Genomic DNA, 22,646 nt, shown 5'->3' with positions numbered 1-22,646 from the left:
AGTAGGGGAAGCAAAAGTGGATGGGAACCTGGGAGGCAGTGACCATGAAATGGTCGAGTTCGGATCCTAACACAAGGAAGAAAGGAGAGCAGCAGAATACAGACCCTGGACTTCAGAAAAGCAGACTTTGACTCCCTCAGGGAACTGATGGGCAAGATCTCCTGGGAGAATAACATGAGGGGGAAAGGAGTCCAGGAGAGCTGGCTGTATTTTAAAGAATCCTTTTTGAGGTTACAGGGACAAACCATCCTGAAAGAATAGTAAATATGGCAGGCGACCAGCTTGGCTTAACAGTGAAATCCTTGCTGCTCTTAAATACAAAAAAGAAGCTTACAAGAAGTGGAAGCTTGGACAAATGACCAGGGATGAGTATAAAAATATTGCTCGGGCTTGCAGGAGTGAAATCAGGAAGGCCAAATCACACCTGGAGTTGCAGCTAGCAAGAGATGTTAAGAGTAACAAGAAGGGTTTCTTCAGGTATGTTAGCAACAAGAAGAAAGTCAAGGAAAGTGTGGGCCCCTTCCTGAATGAAGGAGGCAATCTCGTGACAGAGGATGTGGAAAAAACTAATGTACTCAATGCTGTTTTTGCCTCTGCCTTCACGAACAAGGTCAGCTCCCAGACTATTGCACTGGGCAGCACAGCACGGGGAGGAGGTGACCAGCCCTCTGTGAAGAAAGAAGTGGTTCGGGACTATTTAGAAAAGCTGGACAAGCACAAGTCCATGGGGCCGGATGCGCTGCATCCGAGAGTGCTAAAGGAGTTGGTGAATGTGACTGCAGAACCATTGGCCATTATCTTTGAAAACTCATGGCGATCGGGGGAGGTCCCGGACGACTGGAAAAAGGCTTATGTAGTGCCTATCTTTAAAAAAGGGAAGAAGGAGGATCCTGGAAACTACAGGCCAGTCAGCCTCACCTCAGTCCCTGGAAAAATCATGGAGCAGGTCCTCAAAGAATCAATTCTGAAGCACTTAGACGAGAGGAAAGTGATCAGGAACAGTCAGCATGGATTCACCAAGGGCAAGTCATGCCTGACTAATCTAATTGCCTTCTACAACAAGAAAACTGGCTCTGTGGATGAAGGGAAAGCAGTGGACGTGTTGTTCCTTGACTTTAGCAAAGCTTTTGACACGGTCTCCCACAGTATTCTTGCCAGCAAGTTAAAGAAGTATGGGCTGGGTGAATGGACTATAAGGTGGATAGAAAGCTGGCTAGATTGTCGGGCTCAATGGGTAGTGATCAATGGCTCCATGTCTAGTTGGCAGCCGGTATAAAGTGGAGTGCCCCAGGGGTCGGTTCTGGGGCCGGTTTTTTCAATATCTTCATTAATGATCTGGAGGATGCTGTGGATTGCACCCTCAGCAAGTTTGCAGATGACACTAAACTGGGAGGAGTGGTAGATATGCTGGAGGGTAGGGATAGGATACAGAGGGACCTAAACAAATGGGAGGACTGGGCGAAAAGAAATCTGATGAGGTTCAACAAGGACAAGTGCAGAGTCCTGCACTTAGGATGGAAGAATCTAAAGCACAGCTACAGACCAGGGACCGAATGGCTCGGCAGCAGTTCTGCAGAAAAGGACCTAGGGGTTACAGTGGACGAGAAGTTGGATATGAGTCAACAGTGTGCCCTTCTTGCCAAGAAGGCCAATGGCATTTTGGGATGTATAAGTAGGGGCATTGCCAGCAGATCGAGGGACGTGATCGTTCCCCTCTATTCGATATTGGTGAGGCCTCATCTGGAGTACTGTGTCCAGTTTTGGGTCCCACACTACAAGAAGGATGTGGAAAAATTGGAAAGAGTCCAGCGGAGGGCAAGAAAAATGATTAGGGGACTGGAACACAGGACTTATGAGGAGAGGCTGAGGGAACTAGGATTGTTTAGTCTTCAGAAGAGAAGAATGAGGGGGGGATTTGATAGCTGCTTTCAACTACGTGAAAGGGGGTTCTAAAGAGGACGGCTCTAGATTGTTCTCAGTTCAGCAGATGACAGAACAAGGAGTAATGGTCTCAAGTTGCAGTGGGGGAGATACAGGTTGGATATTAGGAAAAAACTTTTTCACTAGGAGGGTGGTGAAACACTGGAATATGTTACCTAGGGAGGTGGTGGAATCTCCTTTCCTAGAAGTTTTTAAGGTCAGGCTTGACAAAGCCCTGGCTGGGATGATTTAGTCGGGGATCGGTCCTGCTTTGAGCAGGGGCTTGGACTAGATGACCTCCTGAGGTCCACTCCAACCCTGATATTCTATCATTCTATGATTCTGCTGGAGACAAATGGGTGGGGGTAACTGTGAGCCGAGCTCCTCTTGTTACCTTTCCTATTTTGAAATTGTAGGATGACTTTACTTATACAATGATTTACGTGTGACTCAGCTTAACAAGGGCACAGTATTGCAGTGAATTTTTTTCATTCTGCCCCAGGAGATCAAAGTCTGGGCAAAAAAAACCCCTAATCACTACTTCAGCCCAACCTAGTGGAGAACATGGAGAAGCAAAGAACCAGCCAATCCCTCTATTCAGAGTGACTCCCAACCCAGGAACCACCTCAAGTACAAAACCCTGAATGCTTTAATGGTGAGGGGGGGGAACCTACCTCAGTCATTGCTCTCCCAGAGCAGTCAGTGTGACCCATCTAATCCCTCCCAGTTCCGCCCATATCTTTAGGGGGGTGGCGAGCTTACCAGACTCTGTGCTCATCCAGTATCTCTAGGGATGTCTGATTTTAAGTGGGGTGACAAGACAGGTGGCTCCCAGTTTGGTGCTGTACATGGGCATGGAGTGAGGGCTGGCAGGTAGACTGTGTCATGGGTGATGCACCATCGTGCCACAAATGTGTGGTGTTCATAAGAACCATCCATGTGTTAACCCCATCATGTCCCACGCTGGCCACCACCTCATGGACTCAGCAGTGGGATTCTAAGTGCCCTGAGTCAAGCTCACACTGGAGACTGAAGCCCCACATGGTAGTAGCAAATGGGCTGCTGAAGTGATTTCTCCTGGGACACAGCATGACTAAGAAACCCTGCCATGGGATCATGACCCTCAGGGCACTATGGGCCTGAATACAATGACAAAAGGGTGGTGTCTGGCACCAAGGGAGGTGAGGGGCATAAAGACGAGAACCATGTGTGGCGGTGGGTGAGGTCATCTCACCAAAATGGTCCCCATCACCGTGGGGCTGCATTCCCACCACAGCCAGGAGGCCTACTGGGCTGAGGTGGCCACTGGGGTGGGGGGAATTGTGGCAGGGAATGGGATTCTCTCAGTAGCCAGGGCCATTGGTAACAGCTCACTCCAGCTCCTCTACGGCCATGGTAAGCCATGATTCAGGCTGCCCATATCCGCCTGAGTCAGGGCAGCCAGCTGCACAGCCATATTTTCCAGGTCAGTGACCAAGGCTTGCAGTGGGTGCTGGTGCTTGATCACCTGTAACCTTTGAAAAGTGAGTGGAAATCTATACACTGATTATATGTAAAGAACTGTAAAACATGTTCACTTTGAAATAACTTTGTGAGTCAGCAAGTCTTTCACCTTGTGACAGCCATTTCTCAGGGCTGCACCAAAAAAGGAGTCTCAGGGCTGGTTGGCAGGAGAGTGACGCCTAGTACTCAGGGCTCAGGCCTGTGATGTGCAGGGGATTGTTGGTAGGGGAGCCCAGGCTCTCCCACTTCACTGGGCTTTGACCCAAGGCCTTTTGGGGGCTGTCAGTCCTCTGAAAGCCAAGGTGGTGTCAGGAGCTTGACCACCCTATCCTGTATGCCACCTGATTTACGGGGTTTCACAAAGCCATTCCTGATGCACCAGTCTTGATTTCCTCTTCCTGTTTTGATGAATTAGGCTCTCCAGTCTCTTGCTGCAAACACACCCAGGTAGGAAAACACCCTGCAGCAGACAGACTGAGGTCAGCTCTGTGTGAGAGGACTCACCCAGAACTCATGTGCTCACCCCTTTTGGGGGATAAACCTAAAATAATACTATTTTCAACTGTAGAGAATGTTCTGCACAGAGCAAGCTCATAAAAATTCACCCTCTCCCTCAGTTTAGAGATGTGTACAGCTTCTTGCGCCGTCCAGATTTGAATTACACACACTGGGTTATGTTATAAACAAGAAATAAGTTTATTAACTACAAAAGGTAAGTTTGAAGTCATTATAAGGGATAGCAAACAGATCAAAGCAGATTACTTTAGTAAATAAACAAAAAATGCAAACTGAGCTGAACACACTAGATAGGTACAACATAAATTAGCAAATTCTCACACTGAGTGTGAAACAGGCTGGCAGATTCTTAAGGCACAAGTTGCCTAGGCTTTCATAGGTAGACTGAAAATCCTTATTGGCTGGGACCATCACTTCCCATAGTTCAGTCTTTTTTTCTCAGGTGTTTCCGATTGGGTAGTGTGATCTCCGAGAGGTTTCTATTGTACACATTTCCTTGTGCTTGTGTGTATTTCCTCAATAAGCCATTAACATTTTTTGACTTTTTCACTGTCATACCCGAAAGGCTGCTGGTGGGTGTTTTCAACCTCAGGACATGTTTAAGCAACACATTCATAGCCACACTTCAAAACTTTACACGCAATGATAGCACACACGAGATATTACCGTCTAGCAGATGAAGACTTTTAGAATAACACCTCACAAGGCATACCATAAACAAAACATACCCTAATTACATGACAGTGGTGAATATTGGTGTGTCAGGGTGTAAGAGGCGGCCTTCTCTGGGTCACTTCTTACCACCTCCCTGCAAATGTCTGCTCCTTGGGGGCAACTTCCTCCTCTTGCAGGGCCAGCTCAGTCCAAGGGATCTCCCCTGCTGGGGTAGTCCAAACAGCAAATATAGGGGATCAATCAAGCCTAGAGTTCATATTGGAGATGAATGCTTCCCTCTCAGGCTGCCCCTGCAGCAACCCTCCCTTCCCTCAGAAAGGTACCTTTGGGCTGTTATCATAGAATCATAGAAGATTGGGGTTGGAAGACAAATCAGGAGGTGATCCAGTCCAACCCCCTGCTCAAAGAAGGACCAACACCAACTAAATCATCCCAGCCAGGGCTTTGTCCAGCCGAGCCCTAAAAACGTCTAAGGATGGAGATTCCACCACCTCCCTAGGTAACCCATGCCAGTGCTTCACCACCCTCCTAGTGATATCGCTATTCAGGGAGATATTCTGCCTTCCCTCAGCTCATCTCCCCTGTAGCTCCCAGTAGCAGGTCTGCTCTGCTCCCTGCTCTGCCACAAAATGAGCTGCTCTCCAGTATTTTTGCATTCCTTAAGTACTTCTCTTCAGACTTGATTTCTCTGCCCCATTTACTTGCTGAATGTTTGTCTTCTTGGACCTCATTGTTAAATGTAGATAAAAGTTCGGTGGCTGTGGGAAATAATACTGCTACTTTGGATAGGTCTGTGTCACTGGGTTGTAGGAGTTTTGAAACAGAATTTACCATTTCCAGAATCTTTCTTTGGAGCACAATGAGAAAAACAAAACTAACATTTTCCATTAGTTTTTTTAATGCTGAAGGCTCATAAACTTCATCGGCCCTTTTACTCAGGAGAATTATTTCTGGTTGTTGATCAACTGTGTAATCAGTTCCTTGACCAAGCTTTGATTTGTTATGAAATATGTTCAAGAGGGCAAATAAACAATGTCAGGTTTACTGCTCTAATCCATTAATAAAATAATACAGGGGAAAGGTTTTATACAATACCAGCCTCTGGGAAGCCGTCTCATGCAGCGATGTTACATTCACCTTACGCAGAAAGTGTGCTCCCCAAAGTTACACATTTCAGCTTTTATCATTTATATGAAGATGTCACAGGTTACACATCTTGTTACACGTCACTAAAATCCAACCCAGCCGTTTGTCCCAGTTCCCTAATGTAAGTGGAGAACTATTGTGGGGAACTTTCCTGGCTTCTGCACTACTACAGTTGAATTGGCTAGAGAAAGGGTCTGGGTCCCCAATCCCACTCCCTTTACCCAGATACCTGCCTCACCTCAAGGACTCCCCTTCCTCACTCCAGTGTGGAAATGGTAACATAGCTAGGCCCAGGATTCCTGGCCAACTGAAGACCCATTCTCCTTATAGTCACATAGGACGGGGACTTGAGTGTCCTCACTCCGGGGTACTCTCTTCACACTGGACGCTTCCCTGACCCACTGATCACTTCACTCAGTTCAACGCAAATATAATTTAATAAATATCAATTTTAAAATGAGAAAAAATAAGAAATGTTCCAGGAAACAAGGAACCTCACTCTGGGGGCATGGGAAATGCCACAAACAGCATTCTCTGGGATGTAAGAAACATTTCCAGTTTGTTCTTCACACAGCCCAGGCCTCCTGCCCCAGCCGTGGATCTAAGCTGCGATGATACCGCAGGTAAGGGATCTGCTCTGTCAGTGGCCACATGAGCTGCTTCCCTGTATTTTTGCCTTCCATAAGCACTTCTTTTCAGATTTGATTTCTCCTCCCCATTTTTCTGATAATTGACTTGTTGAATGTTTGGCTTCTTGGACCTCATTTTCAAATGTAGCTAAAAGTTCAGTGGCTGTGGGAAATAATACTGCTACTTTGTATAGATCTGTGTTTCTGGGTTGTAGCAGTTTTGAAAAAGCATTTACCATTTCCAAAATCTTTCTTTGGAGCATGTTAGGATATAGATATTCAGTTCTGTCTGCAAAGGCCTATACTTTAATAATTTACGTGTATTCTTATCTCTTAACTAGTTTCCCGATTGAGGGTTGACAGATGTTTGAAACAAAAAACAGAATGACGTGTGACAAAGTTCCTCCTCTACCTTGGTGGGTCTTGCGCTTAGTGGCGGATTTGCTCCTCACCTTGGAGCTTCACGGCAGCCCTCAGCTTGGCCGTTTTCATGAATTCACTGTCCAGGTCAACTCCTCCTGTGTCTGATCAGGAGTTGGGAGGATTTGGGGGGAATCCGGGCCTGTCCTCTACTCCCGGTTGCAGCCCAGGGCCCTGTGAAATGCAGCTGTCTAGAGTGCCTCCTGGAACAGCTGTGCGACAGCTACAACTCCCTGGGCTACTTCCCCAAGGCCTCCTCCCAACACCTTCTTTATCCTCACCATAGGACCTTCCTTCTGATGTCTAATAATGCTTGTACTTCTCAGTCCTCCAACAGTATTTGTTTTCACTTTCAGCTCCTAGCGCCTCTTGCTCCCAACTCCTTACAAGCGCACCACAAACTGAAGTGAGCTCCTTTTTAAACCCAGGTGCCCTGATTAGCCTGTCTTAATTAATTCTAGCAGCTTCTTGATGGGCTGCAGGTTTTCTAATCAGCCTGTCTGTCTTAATTTTCTCCAGAAGGTTCCTGATTGTTCTAGAACCTTCCCTGTTACCTTCCCCAGGGAAAAGGGACCTACGTAACCTGGGGCTAATATATCTGCCTTCTATTACTCTCCTGTAGCCATCTGGCCTGACCCTGTCATAGACGGTATAAAATATAACACAAAAGTAGCTGAAAACATAGGTAGTCTAAAACCAGCAAACATATCATTACGTTATTCATTTCTAAGGGCATGCAATGATGTAAGCCAATTTCGAGTTGAATTAGTTTGCTACTGTTAGTCTCTAAAAGGTATGTTCTGTTCAGACTCGCTGTCTTCTTTGGGAGTAGAATGGTTCTTCTGCTGCTCATATATATCAGCAATGACCAGAGGAATCATCTCTTTCATTGGTGCAAACTCTTCACAACAGACTTTCATCGTTACATATAGAACTTAAGAATATTTTCTAAAAGTTCCTCAAGTATCTTGTTGCACAGTTTAGTTTTTATCAAGTTTATCTGAAAAAACAACCATTAAACTGAAGCGTTGCTAAAAGGTAGCAATAGTAATGAAAGAACAAACAAGCCAAGTTCACTAAAGTCTTTGTCTACAGCCGAAACCATGTGTTCGAGAACTTCAAACCCAAACTGCTCAACTTGGTTTTCCCGAGCATGAGACCAGTGAACCATTGTCAAAACTCTCCATTGCTGCTCCAGCTGTCCAAACTCTCCACAAAACAATGGCAAAAATGAGATATCAGCCAATCTAGGTTATTCCAAGCTGCGCGCAGTAGAAGGACTTAGTACTGCAAGGGATTCAGTCACCTCGACATGTGGTGGCAATCTCTGTTTCATCTGTTTCAAAAATGCCAATATGAAATCTCAACATCTACTTTTGACATCTTTGACAATGTGAACAGTTAATGTCGGTTCTGAAAGTTCTTGCTGGAAAGTGACTGTGCAAAGTGGTCAGTAATTTGACTTAACAGGTATTGTCATAGTTTAATATAGCAGGCCCATTCTCAAAAATAAATGGTTTCACAATTCTCACCAACAAGCTCTAGAAGAATGTCCTCAATTCCTGCAGCAGCTTTCCTACATTATCACTTTCCACCTGTAACATTTGATTTTTCCTCCAGGCTTCCTGAATTACTGGACATAGCAAAATCAGGTAAATTTTTCCTCACTGGATTACCGCACATATGAAAAAGAAATTCAGCGTTTTAGTTTCTTTCTTTGTTTTTGGCTATCTGAAAGCATAGCTTTAGTTAATCAAACTGACCAAGAACCCTGTTCACACAGGGACTAATTGAAAGCCACCTGGCTTCAGAAAGCTGCAGTATTTTCTGGTAGTCTGGAAGTCACAGAAAGGCTGAGTGACAGGTTGTGTGGGGTTGGGACTGATGGGTGATGCCGAATGAGATCACATGATGGTCAGAGAGAGGGAACTCCACAATGGAGAGAGCAGTGCTTGGTGATGGAATGATAAGACATGAGGTGTGAGGAACTTTTCAGTCTGTTAACTTGTACAATGTTGAGCTCAGCCAAACTGGGACAGAGCACCCTTGATTAATGAGGAGATCTCCTTTGTCTTCTTGCCCTAGATGATTAAAATCAAGAGCCACAGGCGATCACTTTCTGCAGGTGTATTTGACCACTTTGTCACGCAGCTCTTTGGTTTTGACCCCATAAATGATCGGATTCAGCATGGGGGGGATGAGGAAGAAGAGGTTTGCCAAGATTATGTGAACATGGGGAGTGATGCTCTGACCAAACCGGTGTGTCAGAGTGGAGAAAAAGAAGAGAGTAAAAGATGTCATCATCACACAGATGTGGGCTGTGCAGGTGTTGAGGGCTTTCAGACAGGATTTCTTGAAGGAGATTCTGAGGACAGCCCTGATGATCAGACTGTAGGACAGGGCAACCAGTGTCAGATCTAACCCAATGACTACAAATGCTACCACCAAGCCGTACGTCCTGTTGACAGTGGTGTCTCCACATGACATCTTCGCCACAGCTATATGCTCGCAGTACGTGTGGGGGATAATGGGGTTGTCACAGAATGGCTGCCTACTCAGAAGCAGGGGCAGGGGCAGCATGAAAAGAACAGCTCTTATCAAACCCACAAGCCCTAGCTTAACTATTCTTGCATTGGTGAGGATGGTGGCGTATCTCAGAGGGGTACATATGGCAACATAGCGATCAAAGGCCATTGTCACGAGGACAGCTGACTGCATAATAGAAACTGAATGAAGGAAGAACATCTGGGTGAGGCAGCCACCTACGGTAATGCCTTTCAAATTAAACCAAAATATGCACAGTGCCTTTGGCACGACAGAGGTAGATGTGCCGATGTCTGTGAGTGCCAGCATGGAGAGCAGCAGGTACATTGGCTTGTGGAGGGTCTGCTCTTTGCCTACAATAAACAGAAGCATGAAATTTCCAAACAGGCCGATAATGTAGAATATAGAGAACGGGATGGAAATCCAGATGTGGGCAGCTTCGAGGCCAGGGATGCCCATTAGGATAAATGGTGAAGCGTCAGAGGTGGTGAGGTTGAAAGCTGCCATGAGGTGATTGATCAGTCAATCAGGCTCAGAAATGCTCAAGGTGCCTGGGAAGGGAAAGAATCACAGTTAGGGGGTTACACAGTTTATAACAAATATTTGATACCTATTAACAATCTAGAATGGGGGGTGAGCAGTGAGGTGGCAACATTTGCAAACGGCACCCAATTATTTAGGTTCTAGTCAAGTCCAGAGAAGTCCTCAGAGGGAGCTAACCCAGCCATGTGAATGGCACACGACCTTCAATGTCAATAACTGCAACATGTCTGCCCACTGGAGGAAAAAGCTTGAACTCCTGAAACACCTAACAAGCTTCTAAATTAACTGTATGAGCTCAGGACAGGGACGTGGGTGTCATGGTGCACAGCCCTATGAAACCCTGCTCGCAGAGCAAGCAGGGACAGAAACTAAGAAAAACACTGGAATCCAGGAGGAGTGAGATGGGAAATCATACAGAAAATACAATGCCATGAGATCAGTCAGTCAATGTTTCACCCTCCTCAGGACTCCTCTGTGTAGTACTGGTCATCCTCCTCACACAGGATATTTCAGGACTAGAGGGGTCCAGCGAAGGGCAATGAGAATGATCAAGGAGAAAGGTTGAAAAGACTGGGATTGTTACCTTACAAGTTAGATGAATGAGAGGAGGTATAAGAAAAGTCTGTACAATACTGACTGGAAGGAGAGAGGGAGAACACATGCTCCATTTACTCTCCAACACAAGTTCAAGAGGGCATTCAATTACATTGAAACATGGTGAATTCAAAACAGATAAAAAAAGAATGCTTTCTTCACTTGGTGCCTAATTAGACTGAGAATCTTGTTGCCACAAAAGGAAGTTGAGGCCAGATGCTAAGCAAGAATCAGGAAGGGTTTGTACATATACATGGATAGTGACACTCTCCAGTTACAATAGTTACAGCTAAATGAATATTTTGGAAAGCCTATACAGCCACGTGTTTCAGGACACAAGCCAATCTCTAACTGTTAGGCATTTGGGTGACACCCTCATGATATTCAGGTCATCCCCCTGCATCAACCAACTGCTGGATTTCTTACACCTTGTACTGCAGATTTTGTGGCTTTCACTGTTAGAGAAAGGACACTGGACTACATGGACCATAGATTTGATCCACAATGCAGTTCCTATATTGGAAAGAAGCCAAATTTCTGTCATAGAAAAAGACATTCTCATGCTGGCCTATGACTTTGTACTCAAGAGAATGGGCACCAGGGGCACAAGTACAGGCCGGCACCTCTATCGCTTCCCTTCTTTAGTTTGGTGAGACACTTTCTTGGAGGCACCCAGCATTGTCTGAGGCATAAATTACAGGTGTTAACAAACAAGTGTAAGAAGAGACATGTGTCAGCAGCTCACTTGCCAACCCTTCTTATGCCCGAATATCGAAGAAGTTTGCAGATGATGCAATATTTGGAAGGAGGTAAATAATGAAGAGGACAGGTCACTGATTCAAAGCAATCTGAATTGTTTGGCAAACTGCGCCAAAGCAACCAACATGTGTTCTAATATAGCCATGTAGATATCTACATCTAGAAACAAATAATGTAGGCAATGCTCATACGATGGGGAGATATCCTGGGAAGTGCAATGACTCTGAACCAGATTTGGGGGCATGAAGGCGTAATTAGCTATACATGAACTCCCAGTGGGACCATGTGGCGAAAAAGAGCCTGAGATGATAACCAGGGAAATCTGAAGGAGAGGTAGAGAAGTTATTTTACCTGTATATTTGGCACTGGTGTGACTACTGCTGGAATCCTCTGTCCTGTTCTGGTGTCCATGGTTAAAGATAGATGTTGATACACTGTGGGGGAGGGATAGCTCAGTGGTTTGAGCATTGGCCTGCTAAACCCAGAGTTGTGAGTTCAATCCTTGAGGGGCCCATTTAGGGATCTGGGGCAAAAATTGGGGATTGGTCCTGCTTTGAGCAGGGGGTTGGACTAGATGACCTCCTGAGGTCCCTTCCAACCCTGATATTCTATGATTCTATGAAGAAGGTTCAGAGAAGAGTCACAAGAATTAGTAAAAGATTAGAAAACCTGCCTTATAGTGATAGACTCAAAGCTCTCAATCTGTGTAGTTTAACAAAGATGGTTAAGGGGTGACTTGATAACAGTATGTAAGTACCTACATGGGGAACCAATATTTAATGATGGGCTTTTCCAGCTAGCATACAGAGGTGCAACAGGATCCAATGGCTGGAAGTTGAAGTTATAGAAATTATTTCTGGAAAAAAGTTTGAGATTCCAGCAACTCTTCTGTCAGTTTATTTTGATTCAAACAAACTTACCCAGCCTTAGAGGCTGCAGAACGACTCCAGTTGAAGTCACTGGAGGCTAATGACTGTTGTAAATAGGGCTATTTATTTATGTCCCTACATATGGATTTAGGGAGAACTCCTGGCTGTTTTCAAAGCTTTGCCATTGATCTCAATGGGACCAGATTCACCCTGAGTTTTTAACTTTTCACTACAAGCTGAAAAAATCACAGGTTCGGGTCCTGCTACAGTAAGCCCATTTCTGTAAGGGTGCTGAAAGTGTATGAAGGATACCCCCAGTTTATGTGGCATTCTGAGACCGGGCACAAAAGATGTGGATTCCAAAACAAGTGGGCCCTGATTTGGCTCTCAGGGAGGCCAGCATCAATCTGGAGTGACCCAGTGAAGGTCAAATGCAAGAGCAGAATCTGCCCAGTGTGCGGCCCATTCTTGTTGTGCACCCTCTGGTAACACAGATACCCACTGCATAGGCTTTGGCTGCACTTTCTAATAGGACAGTGAAGTTGCTGAATTGGAAAAAATTGAGTGAACCAGAGGAAAAACTACACCGTCCAAAAAAGGAAGCTATTGAGACAGATAGAAGGACACAGTAAGAGACAAGGAACTCATCTTAAAAACAAATATTTGTATAAACTATCTCCGTATGATCTTTCAATTTTACCAGGTAAATCCCTTGGTGTTTCTGACAATACTAAACAAACAGTTCAAGTCACAGTGGTGGTGAATTTCTGCCCAGATGGTTCTTCACTTCCACCCTGGAGCCCTTCCTCTGCCCTTAGCAATAACTTTAGTGCAGGAACAGGCAACTCACCGAAATCCTGCTCAGCATAGAAAAGAAATCTCCATACAGTGACAGGAAGGGAGAGCCCTGAAAATCAAGGTATGAATCTCACATGTCTGACACTCGCCATGTTGGGCAGCGAGTTTTATGATTCCCCTGTACAGTCCCTGCAGACTCTCAGATTTGCAAGGAATCCCATCTAATTCCCTCGGCTCCATGAGACATGGGCTAAGCAGAAAATAGACCCTGGAGAACTTCAGCTTGAGAGCCTCCCCTGGGAGTGAAGAAATAAATTGCTGATACCAGAGGCTGAAGATTGTCAGGGTAAACTGTCTTGTAGAATGTTGTTCAGCCTAGCAATTGACAGTAGTTTTTTTTTTTTTCCCCCAGGTATAATGTACAGCCATCTGCACTACATTTGGGAATACTGCTACAAGATACGGGACAAAAAAAAACATTTTCAAGTGATCGTAGCAGCATACTGTTCCATACTGCCCATGCAAAGTCAATGCTACTCTGTGAAGGCCAAATGAAGTGATCCTCAATTGATGCAAGCCGTAGGGCATGAAAAGGGCTTTCTTCTCCCAGGATTCTGGTATCAAAGGTGTTTGCCAGTATCCCTTTGTGAGGTCTAAAGTGGATATACATCTGGAAGATCAAACTGTTCTAATATTCCATCTCCACTCTGCATCGGGTAATCATCCAATTTTAATACTGCGTTGATCTTTCAGACATCGATGCAGAAAAGGGATTGTGATATCCTGTGTGAGAACTAGTTCAATGGTTCTTCTCCACTCACTGTGGTGTTTGACATTGTTATGCCCTGCTGGGATGAGAACACGGGGTAAAGGAATCAAACAACCACTATACTTGGATCTTTTGGACTGGATACAGTCCCTGCCCCATGCTTGCGTCACAGGTGTCTGGGGGCCGAATTTTGGATGCTGAAGGTATGAGTGTGATGAGTTATCGGCCCTGGGGTGCAGTCTGGGAGCCATGGAAACTGCTGCGACCTTCTAACCACCCAGCTGGGCTGGCCCTTTTCCACCCTGCTTTGCTGGTGATTCAGCCTCTCCAGGCCCTGTGATCACCCAACACGACAGCAGATAGCGCCACACACCTAAACTGAGCTACCCAAGGGCTTACTTAAGCCACCCAAGTACAAAGAGTAGACACCGGGTGTTAGAGGGTTTTACCTTCACCCTGCTGCTTTCTCTGACTGAATCTACCAAGATAAACACAAGTCATCGTGGCTGACGATGGACGTGGGTGTAATAATCAAGTGCGTAGAACTTGATTGGCTGTTGTGCAGGTGCACAGCTTAGAGGGAGCACTGATGTCACCCCCCCATCCTAGTGGCCACGGTCTCATTTAGCAGCCGTTGGTGAAAGGGTTTGTGCCCATGTGTTTGATTTCAGAAAGCTGGGTGTGGATTGCTCTCTCAAACACAAATCCCTGAAGTCTTTAAATGTACCTGCTGTGAAGACTGTTAGTAGCAACATTTCCAGGCCTTGTCACACATCTTTGGGGGCATTTGTATCAAGTCCTTGTCATTGCTGACACTTGCTGTAGCTGCTCCACCTTCCTGGGCTGTGGGATTCCAGGCCTTCTGGGCTCCAGAGAGTCCTTCCCCTCCTTCCACAGTGGCAGCACAGCCAGGACTCATCCCTCTACCACAGGTCTTCCCCCTCGGATGATGCACAGTTGGGCTATCTACCCTTAGACCCTTCCACCCCAGCTCTTGCCCTCTCTGTTTCCCTGGCACTCTTCCTATGAATCCCTTCCTCTGGCTTCCCTTCATAGATCAACCCTTCCCCAATGTCTATTTTGTTTGCATAGACTGGGTCCCTTCCCAGCCACTTTCCCAATTTCTTAGCAGAGAGCTTGGCCTAGTCTCCCCAGACAGCTACTGGGGCAGCTCACCCAGCTTTCCTATGTCTCTTCTTCACTACTGACTGAGACACAGGCTTATATACTATAGCCCTGGGACTCACATTCACCGGAGCCCTGGGCTGTCCATTCCATCGCCTCCCTTAAAGGTCAGCTCTGCCTTGACAGAGAGCAGATCAAACTGGGCTACAATCAGAAAGTACCCAATCTGGTTCTGGGGTAGCTGTGGCTGACATTGCCATGACACATGCTTTCCCAAGACAACTGCTATCTGTGAGGGTCTAATGTCATTTCATTGTTGGATGATGTAGGAGAAACCGCTTCTATTCAGTGACAAACGCAGCGAGTTCTGGGGCTCTGGGAACTTGCGATTCAGCCTGTCTGCTATCAGGTTTTGTGCCCCAGAAGGTAGGCTGTCGATAGTGTGATACTGTGGGAAATGCCCCAGATTAATAATTGTAGGGCTTCTGTGCGGAGGGAGGGCGACCTGGCTCCTCCCGATTGAATTACGCAATACATACATGGTATGTTGTCTGTTAAGACACTCATGTGAGTTCCCTTGAGCAGTGGGAGGAAACGGGAGCAGTTATTCCTGACTGCCCTGAGTTACCACAACCATGACTCAGAGGCAGTTCTCAGAATCCTCAAGAAGGCTTTCCAGAATCTTTCTTTGGCGCACAGTGCGAAAGACAAAACTAACATTTCCCATTGATTTCTTTAGTGCTGAAGGCTCGTAAACTTCATCGGCCCTTTTACTGAGGAGAATTATTTCCATGGGTGCCTTCATTATGTCTAAATATTGAATATGAGAGGAAGGAGTGATTCTTACTTGTTGTTGATCAACTGTGTAGTCAATTTCTTGACAAAGCTTTCATTTCTTATGAAATATATTCAAGAGGTCAAATAAACAGTGTCATTTTTACTGCTCTAAACCCATAATAAAATAGTACCAGAAGAAGGATTTATACAATACCAGTCTCTGGGAAGCCGTCTCGTGCAGTGATGTTACATTCATCTTACGCAGAAAGTGTGCTCCCCAAAGTTACACACTTTAGCTTTTTTTCATTTATATGAAGATTTCACAAGTTACACCTCTCTTTATACATCACTAAAATCCAGCCCAAAATCTAGTTTGTCCCATTCCGTACTGTATGCAGGGCAATGGTCCTGCTGTTGTGGGAAACTTTCCTGGCTTCTGCACTACCCAGGAGAATTGGCTAGTGAAAGGGTTTGAGTCCCCACACCCAGTCCCTTTACCCAGAGGCCTGTCTAACCTCAAGGACTCCCTGTGACTTTGCACTCTATATTATTTTATGAAATAATGATGAGTGTGAATATAATGTAACTAGAATATGCTTCATGCAAAAGGTCTCTTGTAAGGTATCATTACAAAGCTTATAAGTTACTGAGTGTGGTCATCCTATTTGTATAAATGTATCACTCTTGTATCTGAAACTAGAAATATGAAATATAACTCTGAGGGCCTATTTTAATTATGCAAAGTGTGGGCCATTAATGGTGGTTTGGAATCTTGATGGCTCCCATGAAGCTGGACAATTGACTGGGATGTCTCTATTTGCAGGCATGTCTTCCTTGAATCAGGGTGGGAGGAATGAAGGCTTGGGGTCTTACCGTGACATGTGATCATGTCACCTGAACTGGAATCCATCTTTAACCTTGTGATTTTCCATTGAGAAGGAAGGGGTGGGAACCCAGAGAGGGACCAAGGATTCCCACCTTATGCAAAAGATATAAAAGCGGTGGAACAGAAAAAAAGGTGTCCATCATGAGCAATCCCCTAGATACCCTGAGCTGAGCTGGAACAAGGGCTGTACCAGGGGAAAGGATTGTGCCCAGACTGGGAAGGTGTCCAGTCTGTGAACGAAACTTATTGAAACATCTCTGAGGGTGAGATTTTATCTGTATTCAGTTTTATTACTGTATTAGGCTTAGATTTGTGTGTTTTATTTTCTTTTACTTGGTAATTCACTTTGTTCTGTCTGTTACTACTTGGAACCACTTAAATCCTACTTTCTCTATTTAATAAAATCACTTTTTACTTATTAATTAACCCAGAGTATGTATTAATACTTGCAGGGGGTGGGGGGGACGACAGCTGTGCATATCTCTCTGTCAGTGTTATAGACGGTGAACAATTTATGAGTTTACCCTGTATAAGCTTTATACAGGGTAAAAGGGATTTATTTAGGGTTTGGCACCATTGGGAATTGGGCATCTGAGTGTCAAAGGCAGAAACACTTCTTAACTGGCCTTCAGTTAAGCCTGCAGCTGTTAGGGGAAGTGGTTCAGACCTGGGTCTGGGTTTGCAGCAGGCTAGTGGGTCTGGCTCAAACCAGGCAGGACACTGAAGTCCTAAGCTGCTAGGGGCAGGAAAGCAGGAGCAGAAGTAATCTTGGCACATCAGGCAGCAGCTCCCAGGGGTTTTCTGTGATCCAACCCGTCACACTCCCCTTACACTCTCCTGTGTAGCAGAGTCCTTGTAATGATGACATGGCTGGGCCCAGGATTCCTGGCAGCCTGAAGCACCAGTCTCATTGTGGTCACTTAGGACAGGTGCTAGGGTGGCCCCACTCCAGTGTGCCCTCTTCACACCAAATGCTTCCGTGACTCTCTATTCATGAAATTATGTTCAAACCAAATATATTTTACTAAACGATAATGGTTAAAAAAATAAAAAAAAAAGAGAAATGTTCAAGAAACAAGGAACCCCACTCTGCGGGCATGGGGAACACCACAAACAGCTAATTCTGGTATGTAAGAAATGTTCCCAGTTTGTTCCTCACATGTCCCATGCCTCCTACCCAGGCCGTGGCTGCTCTGCCTGATACTGTAAGTGAGGCATCTGTCCTGGTGGTGGTCATACTCCCTTAGGCTCTAGGTTGCAGTGTTCTTCTCCCCAGCATCTGTCCTTCCATCTCATACATGTACACCCTTCTGCCTTCTGGGCTGCTTCTCTGCCCCTTATGTTTCTGGCTGCTGCTGCTCTCCCTCCAGCTCAGCTTGAAAGACTGCCAAATTTCTACTGCATTATTAGCCCAAAGTCATTTAAAAACTAACCCAAAATCAGCTCTATTTCTTGAAGCAAAGGGGTATTTTTTAATCAACACATTGGCCTATACATCAAGAAAGAAATGGAAGATTTCATTAGATATCTAGTACAGATTTGATTTCTTTTTAAAAAGCTACAGGCCCCAGCAGGAGTTGATGCACCTTAGCAATAAAGCTATGAGATGACAAACAAAATCAAACCCCCAGTACTGGTACTAGTAACCCAATTGAGGGGGGACAGGTGTTTAAAAAAAACGACTGTATTAAAAATAATCCCAAAGTAGCCCAAGACTTATGTAGTCTAAAAACAAAAAATCACATTATTATGTTATGTTTTTTTCTAATGGCATTCAATGATGGTAATCAATGTCCATATTTTGAGTTGAATTAGCTTGTTGCTGTTAATCTCTAAATGGCGACATATCATCCTTGCTGTCTTCATTGGGAGCAGAATGCTCCTCCTACTGCTCATACATCAGCAGTGACCACTGCAATTATTTCTTTCTTTGGTGCAAACTGTTCACAACAGATTTTGTGTCATTGCATATGTGCCCTAATAAGAATGTTTTCTATAAGTTCCTCTTGCATCTTCTTGTGCAATTTTGTTTATATCAAGTTCATCTGAGAAAAAACAATCATTCAACTGCAGCATTGCTAAAAGGTAACAACAGTAATGAAAGAACAAACAAGCCAAGTTCACTAAAGTCTTTGTCCTCAGCCGAATCCGTCTTTTTGAGAACTTCAACCCCAAACTGCTCAACTTCGTTTTCCTGAGCATGAGGCCAGTGAACCATCGGCAAAACTCTCCACTGCTGCTCCAACTGTCCAAGCTCTCCACAAACCAATGGCAAAAATGAGATATCAGCCAACCTAGCTCATGCAGAGCTGAGCACAGTAGAAGGACTTAATACTGCAAGTGATTCAATCACCTCAACATTTGGTGGCAATCTCTGTTTCATCTGTTTCAAAAACTCCAACATGAAATCTCGACACCTATTTTGACATCTTCGACAGTGTGAACTGTTAGTGTCTGTTTTGAAAATTCCAACCTGAGAGCAGCTCAATGGTTTTGGCTGTAGTTTAATACAGTAGTCCCGTTCTCAAAAATACACAGTTTCACAAATCTAACCAATAAGCTCTAGAAGAATGTCTTCAATTCCTGCAGCAGCTTTCCTGTATTATCACTTTCCAGTTGAAATATTTGGTTTATCCTACAGGCTCCCCGAATCACAGGACATAGGAAAATCAGGTAAATTTTACTCACCAGATCTCTGAACATATGAAAAAGAAGTTCAGCATTGTTGTTTCTTTCTTTGTCTTTGGCTATGTAGAAGCATAGATTCAGTCTGTCAGACTGATCAAGAATCCTCTACACACAGGGATTAATGCAAAGTCACCTTATGCCAGAAAGCTGCATTATCTTCTGGTGGTCTGAAAGTCATGGAAAGGCCAAGTGACAGGGTGTGTAGGGGTTAGGGGCTGAGGGTGATGCTGAAAGAGGTCAGGTGATGGTCAGAGAGGGAACTCAGCAATGGAGAGAGCAGTGGTTGATGATGGAGTGATAAGTCATGAGGTGTGAGGAATTTCTCAGACTATGAACTTCCACAATGGTGAATTTAGCCTAACTAGAAGAGAGCACCCATGATTAACAAGGAGATATCCTTTCCCCCTCTAGTCAGAAAGTTTTAAAGTCAGTGGCCCCTGAGAAAGCACATTCTGCAAGTGCATTTGACTACTTTCTCACGAAGCTCTTTGTTTTTGATGCCGTAGATGATAGGGTTGAGCATGGTGGGGAGGAGGAAATAGAGGTTGGCCAAGATAATTTGAATGAGGGGAGCGATGCCCTGACCGAATCTATGTGTCAGAGTGGAAAAGAAGAAGGGAGGATAAGACATTAGCATCACACAGATGTGGGCTGTGCAGGTGTTAAGGGCTTTCTGGTGGGCTTTCTTGAAGGAGATTCTGAGGACAGCCCTGATGATCAGACCATAGGACAGGGCAATGAGCATAAGATCTAACCCTAAGACTACAAATGCTATCACCAAGCCATACATCTTATTGACTGTGGTTTCCCCACATGACATCTTCACCACAGCCATGTGCTCACAATACGTGTGGGGGATAATGTGGTTGTCACAGAATGGCTGCCTACTCAGGAGCAGGGGCAGGGGCAGAATGAAGAGAATAGCTCTTATCAAACTCACTAGCCCTAGCTTAGCTATTCGTGCATTGGTGAGGATGGTGGCATATCTCAGAGGGTTACATATGGCAACATAGCGATCGAAGGCCATTGTCACGAGGACAGCTGACTGAATAATAGAAACTGAGTGAAGGAAGAACATCTGCGTGAGGCAGCCACGCACAGTAATGCCTTTCAAATTAAACCAAAATATACACAGTGCGTTTGGCATGACGGATGTAGATGTGCAGATGTCTGTGAGTGCCAGCATGCAGAGCAGCAGGTACATCGGCTTGTGGAGGGTCTGCTCCTTGCCTACCACAAACAGAAGCATGAAATTTCCTAACAGGCCGATAATGTAGAACATAGAGAATGGGATGGAAATCCAGATGTGAGCAGCTTCTAGCCCAGAGATGCCCATTAGGATGAATGTTGAAGGGTCAGAGGGGGTGCGATTGAAATCTGCCATAAGGTTGTCAATATGTCAATCAGGTTCAGAAATGCTCAAGGTTCCTGTGAAGGGACAGAAACATAGTGAGGAACTTACACACTTTATAACAATTATAAAAAATATTTACATTTCATAGTTATTAACAATCTAGAATGGGGGTGAACAGCGAGGTGGCAACTATTGCAGATGGCACCAAATTATTTAGGTCATAGTCAAGTCCAGAGAAGTCCTCAGAGGGAGCTAACCAAGCCAGGTGAATGGCACACGACCTTCAATGTTAATAACTGAAACGTGTATTCACATTGGAGGGAAAAGCTTGAATTCCTCGAACACCTAACAAGGTTGTAATTTAATGGTATGAACTCAGGACAGGGAGCTGGGCATCATGCTACACAGATCTGGGAAACCCTGCTCACAGTGCAAGCAGGGACAGAAACTAAGCAAAACATTGGAACCCAGAAGGAGTGGGATGGGGAATTATACAGAAAATAGAATGTATTGAGATCAGTCAGACAATGTTTCACTCTCCTCTGGACTCCTCTGTGTAGTACTGGTCACCCTTCTCACACAGGATATTGCAGAACTAGAAGGGTTCAGGGAATGATCAAGGAGAGAGGTTGAAAAGCCTGGGATTGTTACCTTACAAAGGAGGAGATATGAGAAATAAGAGGAGGTATGAGAAAAGTCTGTAAAATACGGACTGGAAGGAGAGAGCGAGAACAGATGCTCTATCTACTCTCCAACAAAAGATCAAGAGGACATTCAATTACACTGAAATGTGGCAAATTCAAAACAGATAAAAAAAGAATGCTTTCTTCACTTGATACCTAATTAAACTGAGGAACTCATTGTCACAAGACAGAATTGGGTCCATGAGCTAAGCAAGGATCAGTCAGTGTTTGGACATTTACATGGATAGTGAGACTATCCAGTTACAATAGTTACAGCAAAATAAATATTTTGGAAAGCCTATATGCCAATGTGTTTCAGGGCACAAGCCAATCTCTAGCTGTTAGGCATTAGGGTGACAACCTCATGATGGTCAGGTCAACCCCCCATCCACTCACTCCTAGGTTGTTACACCTTGTACTGAAGCACCTGGGACTCTCACTGTTGGAAAGAGGACACTGGACTAGATGTACCATAGGTCTGATCCACGATGGAGTTCTTGTGTTGGAAGGGAGCCAAGTTTCCCTCATGGAAACAGACATAATCATGCTGGGCTATAATTATGTACTCAAGAGAATGGGTACTAGGGGCACAAGTGTTGTGGTATTTCGGGCTATAGGTCAGCAAGTTGGTTTCTTCCCTTGTTTCTTTGGTGAGACAATTTCTGGTGGGTTACAGGTGTTAATTGGCTAGTGTAAGCAGAGACATGTGTCAGCAACTCTGGTGCTTACCCTTCTTATGCCTGAATATTGATGAAGTTTGCAGATGACACAAAAAGTAGGGGATGGTAAATAATGAAGAGGACAGGTCACTGACTCAGAGCAATCTGGGTTGATTGGCAAACAGGGTCGAAGCAACCAGTATGTGTTCTAATGCTGGATATCTACATCTAGAAACAAAGAATGTAGGCAATCCTCACTCGATGGGGGGATATTGTGGGAAGTGCAATGACTCTTGTCATAAATATAAAGGGAAGGGTAAACCCCTTTGAAATCCCTCCTGGCCAGGGGAAAGCTCCTCTCATCTGTAAAGGGTTAAGAAGCTAAAGGTAACCTCGCTGGCACCTGACCAAAATGACCAATGAGGAGACAAGATACTTTCAAAAGCTGGGAGGAGGGAGAGAAACAAAGGGTCTCGGTCTGTCTATATACTGTTTCTGCCGGGGATAGACCAGGAATGGAGTCTTAGAACTTTTAGTAAGTAATCTAGCTAGGTATGTGTTAGATTATGATTTCTTTAAATGGCTGAGAAAAGAATTGTGCTGAATAGAATAACTATTTCTGTCTCTGTATCTTTTTTGTAACTTAAGGTTTTGCCTAGAGGGGTTCTCTATGTTTTGAATCTAATTACCCTGTAAGGTATCTACCATCCTGATTTTACAGAGGTGATTTCTTTACTTCTATTTACTTCTATTTCTATTAAAAGTCTTCTTGTAAGAAAACTGAATGCT

At 44.7% G+C, this 22,646-nt stretch overlaps 2 protein-coding genes across 2 annotated transcripts; both read right to left on the bottom strand.

Annotated features, from left to right (window-relative positions):
* Positions 1 to 8,921: 8,921 nt before the first annotated feature.
* LOC141980593 (olfactory receptor 52P1-like) lies at positions 8,922 to 9,860 on the bottom strand. Its single transcript, XM_074941957.1, has one exon. It carries the CDS (start codon positions 9,858 to 9,860, stop codon positions 8,922 to 8,924), a length of 939 nt encoding a protein of 312 aa, XP_074798058.1.
* A 9,728-nt stretch (positions 9,861 to 19,588) lies between these two features.
* LOC141980587 (olfactory receptor 52P1-like) lies at positions 19,589 to 20,545 on the bottom strand. The gene has a single exon (XM_074941942.1). The coding sequence runs from the start codon at positions 20,543 to 20,545 to the stop codon at positions 19,589 to 19,591; it is 957 nt and encodes a 318-aa protein (XP_074798043.1).
* Positions 20,546 to 22,646: the final 2,101 nt, after the last annotated feature.

This window comes from Natator depressus, chromosome 1, assembly GCF_965152275.1.
Source record: "Natator depressus isolate rNatDep1 chromosome 1, rNatDep2.hap1, whole genome shotgun sequence".
NCBI lineage: Eukaryota > Metazoa > Chordata > Testudines > Cheloniidae > Natator > Natator depressus.
The sequence above is the reverse complement of the archived record's forward strand: the minus strand, read 5'-3'. Positions and strand labels throughout refer to the sequence as shown.

What these genes read in the sequence shown, in the direction of transcription:
- LOC141980593 (XM_074941957.1), bottom strand. Translation starts at nt 9,860, where the DNA reads ATGGCAGCTTTCAACCTCACCACCTCTGACGCTTCACCATTTATCCTA.
- LOC141980587 (XM_074941942.1), bottom strand. Translation starts at nt 20,545, where the DNA reads ATGGCAGATTTCAATCGCACCCCCTCTGACCCTTCAACATTCATCCTA.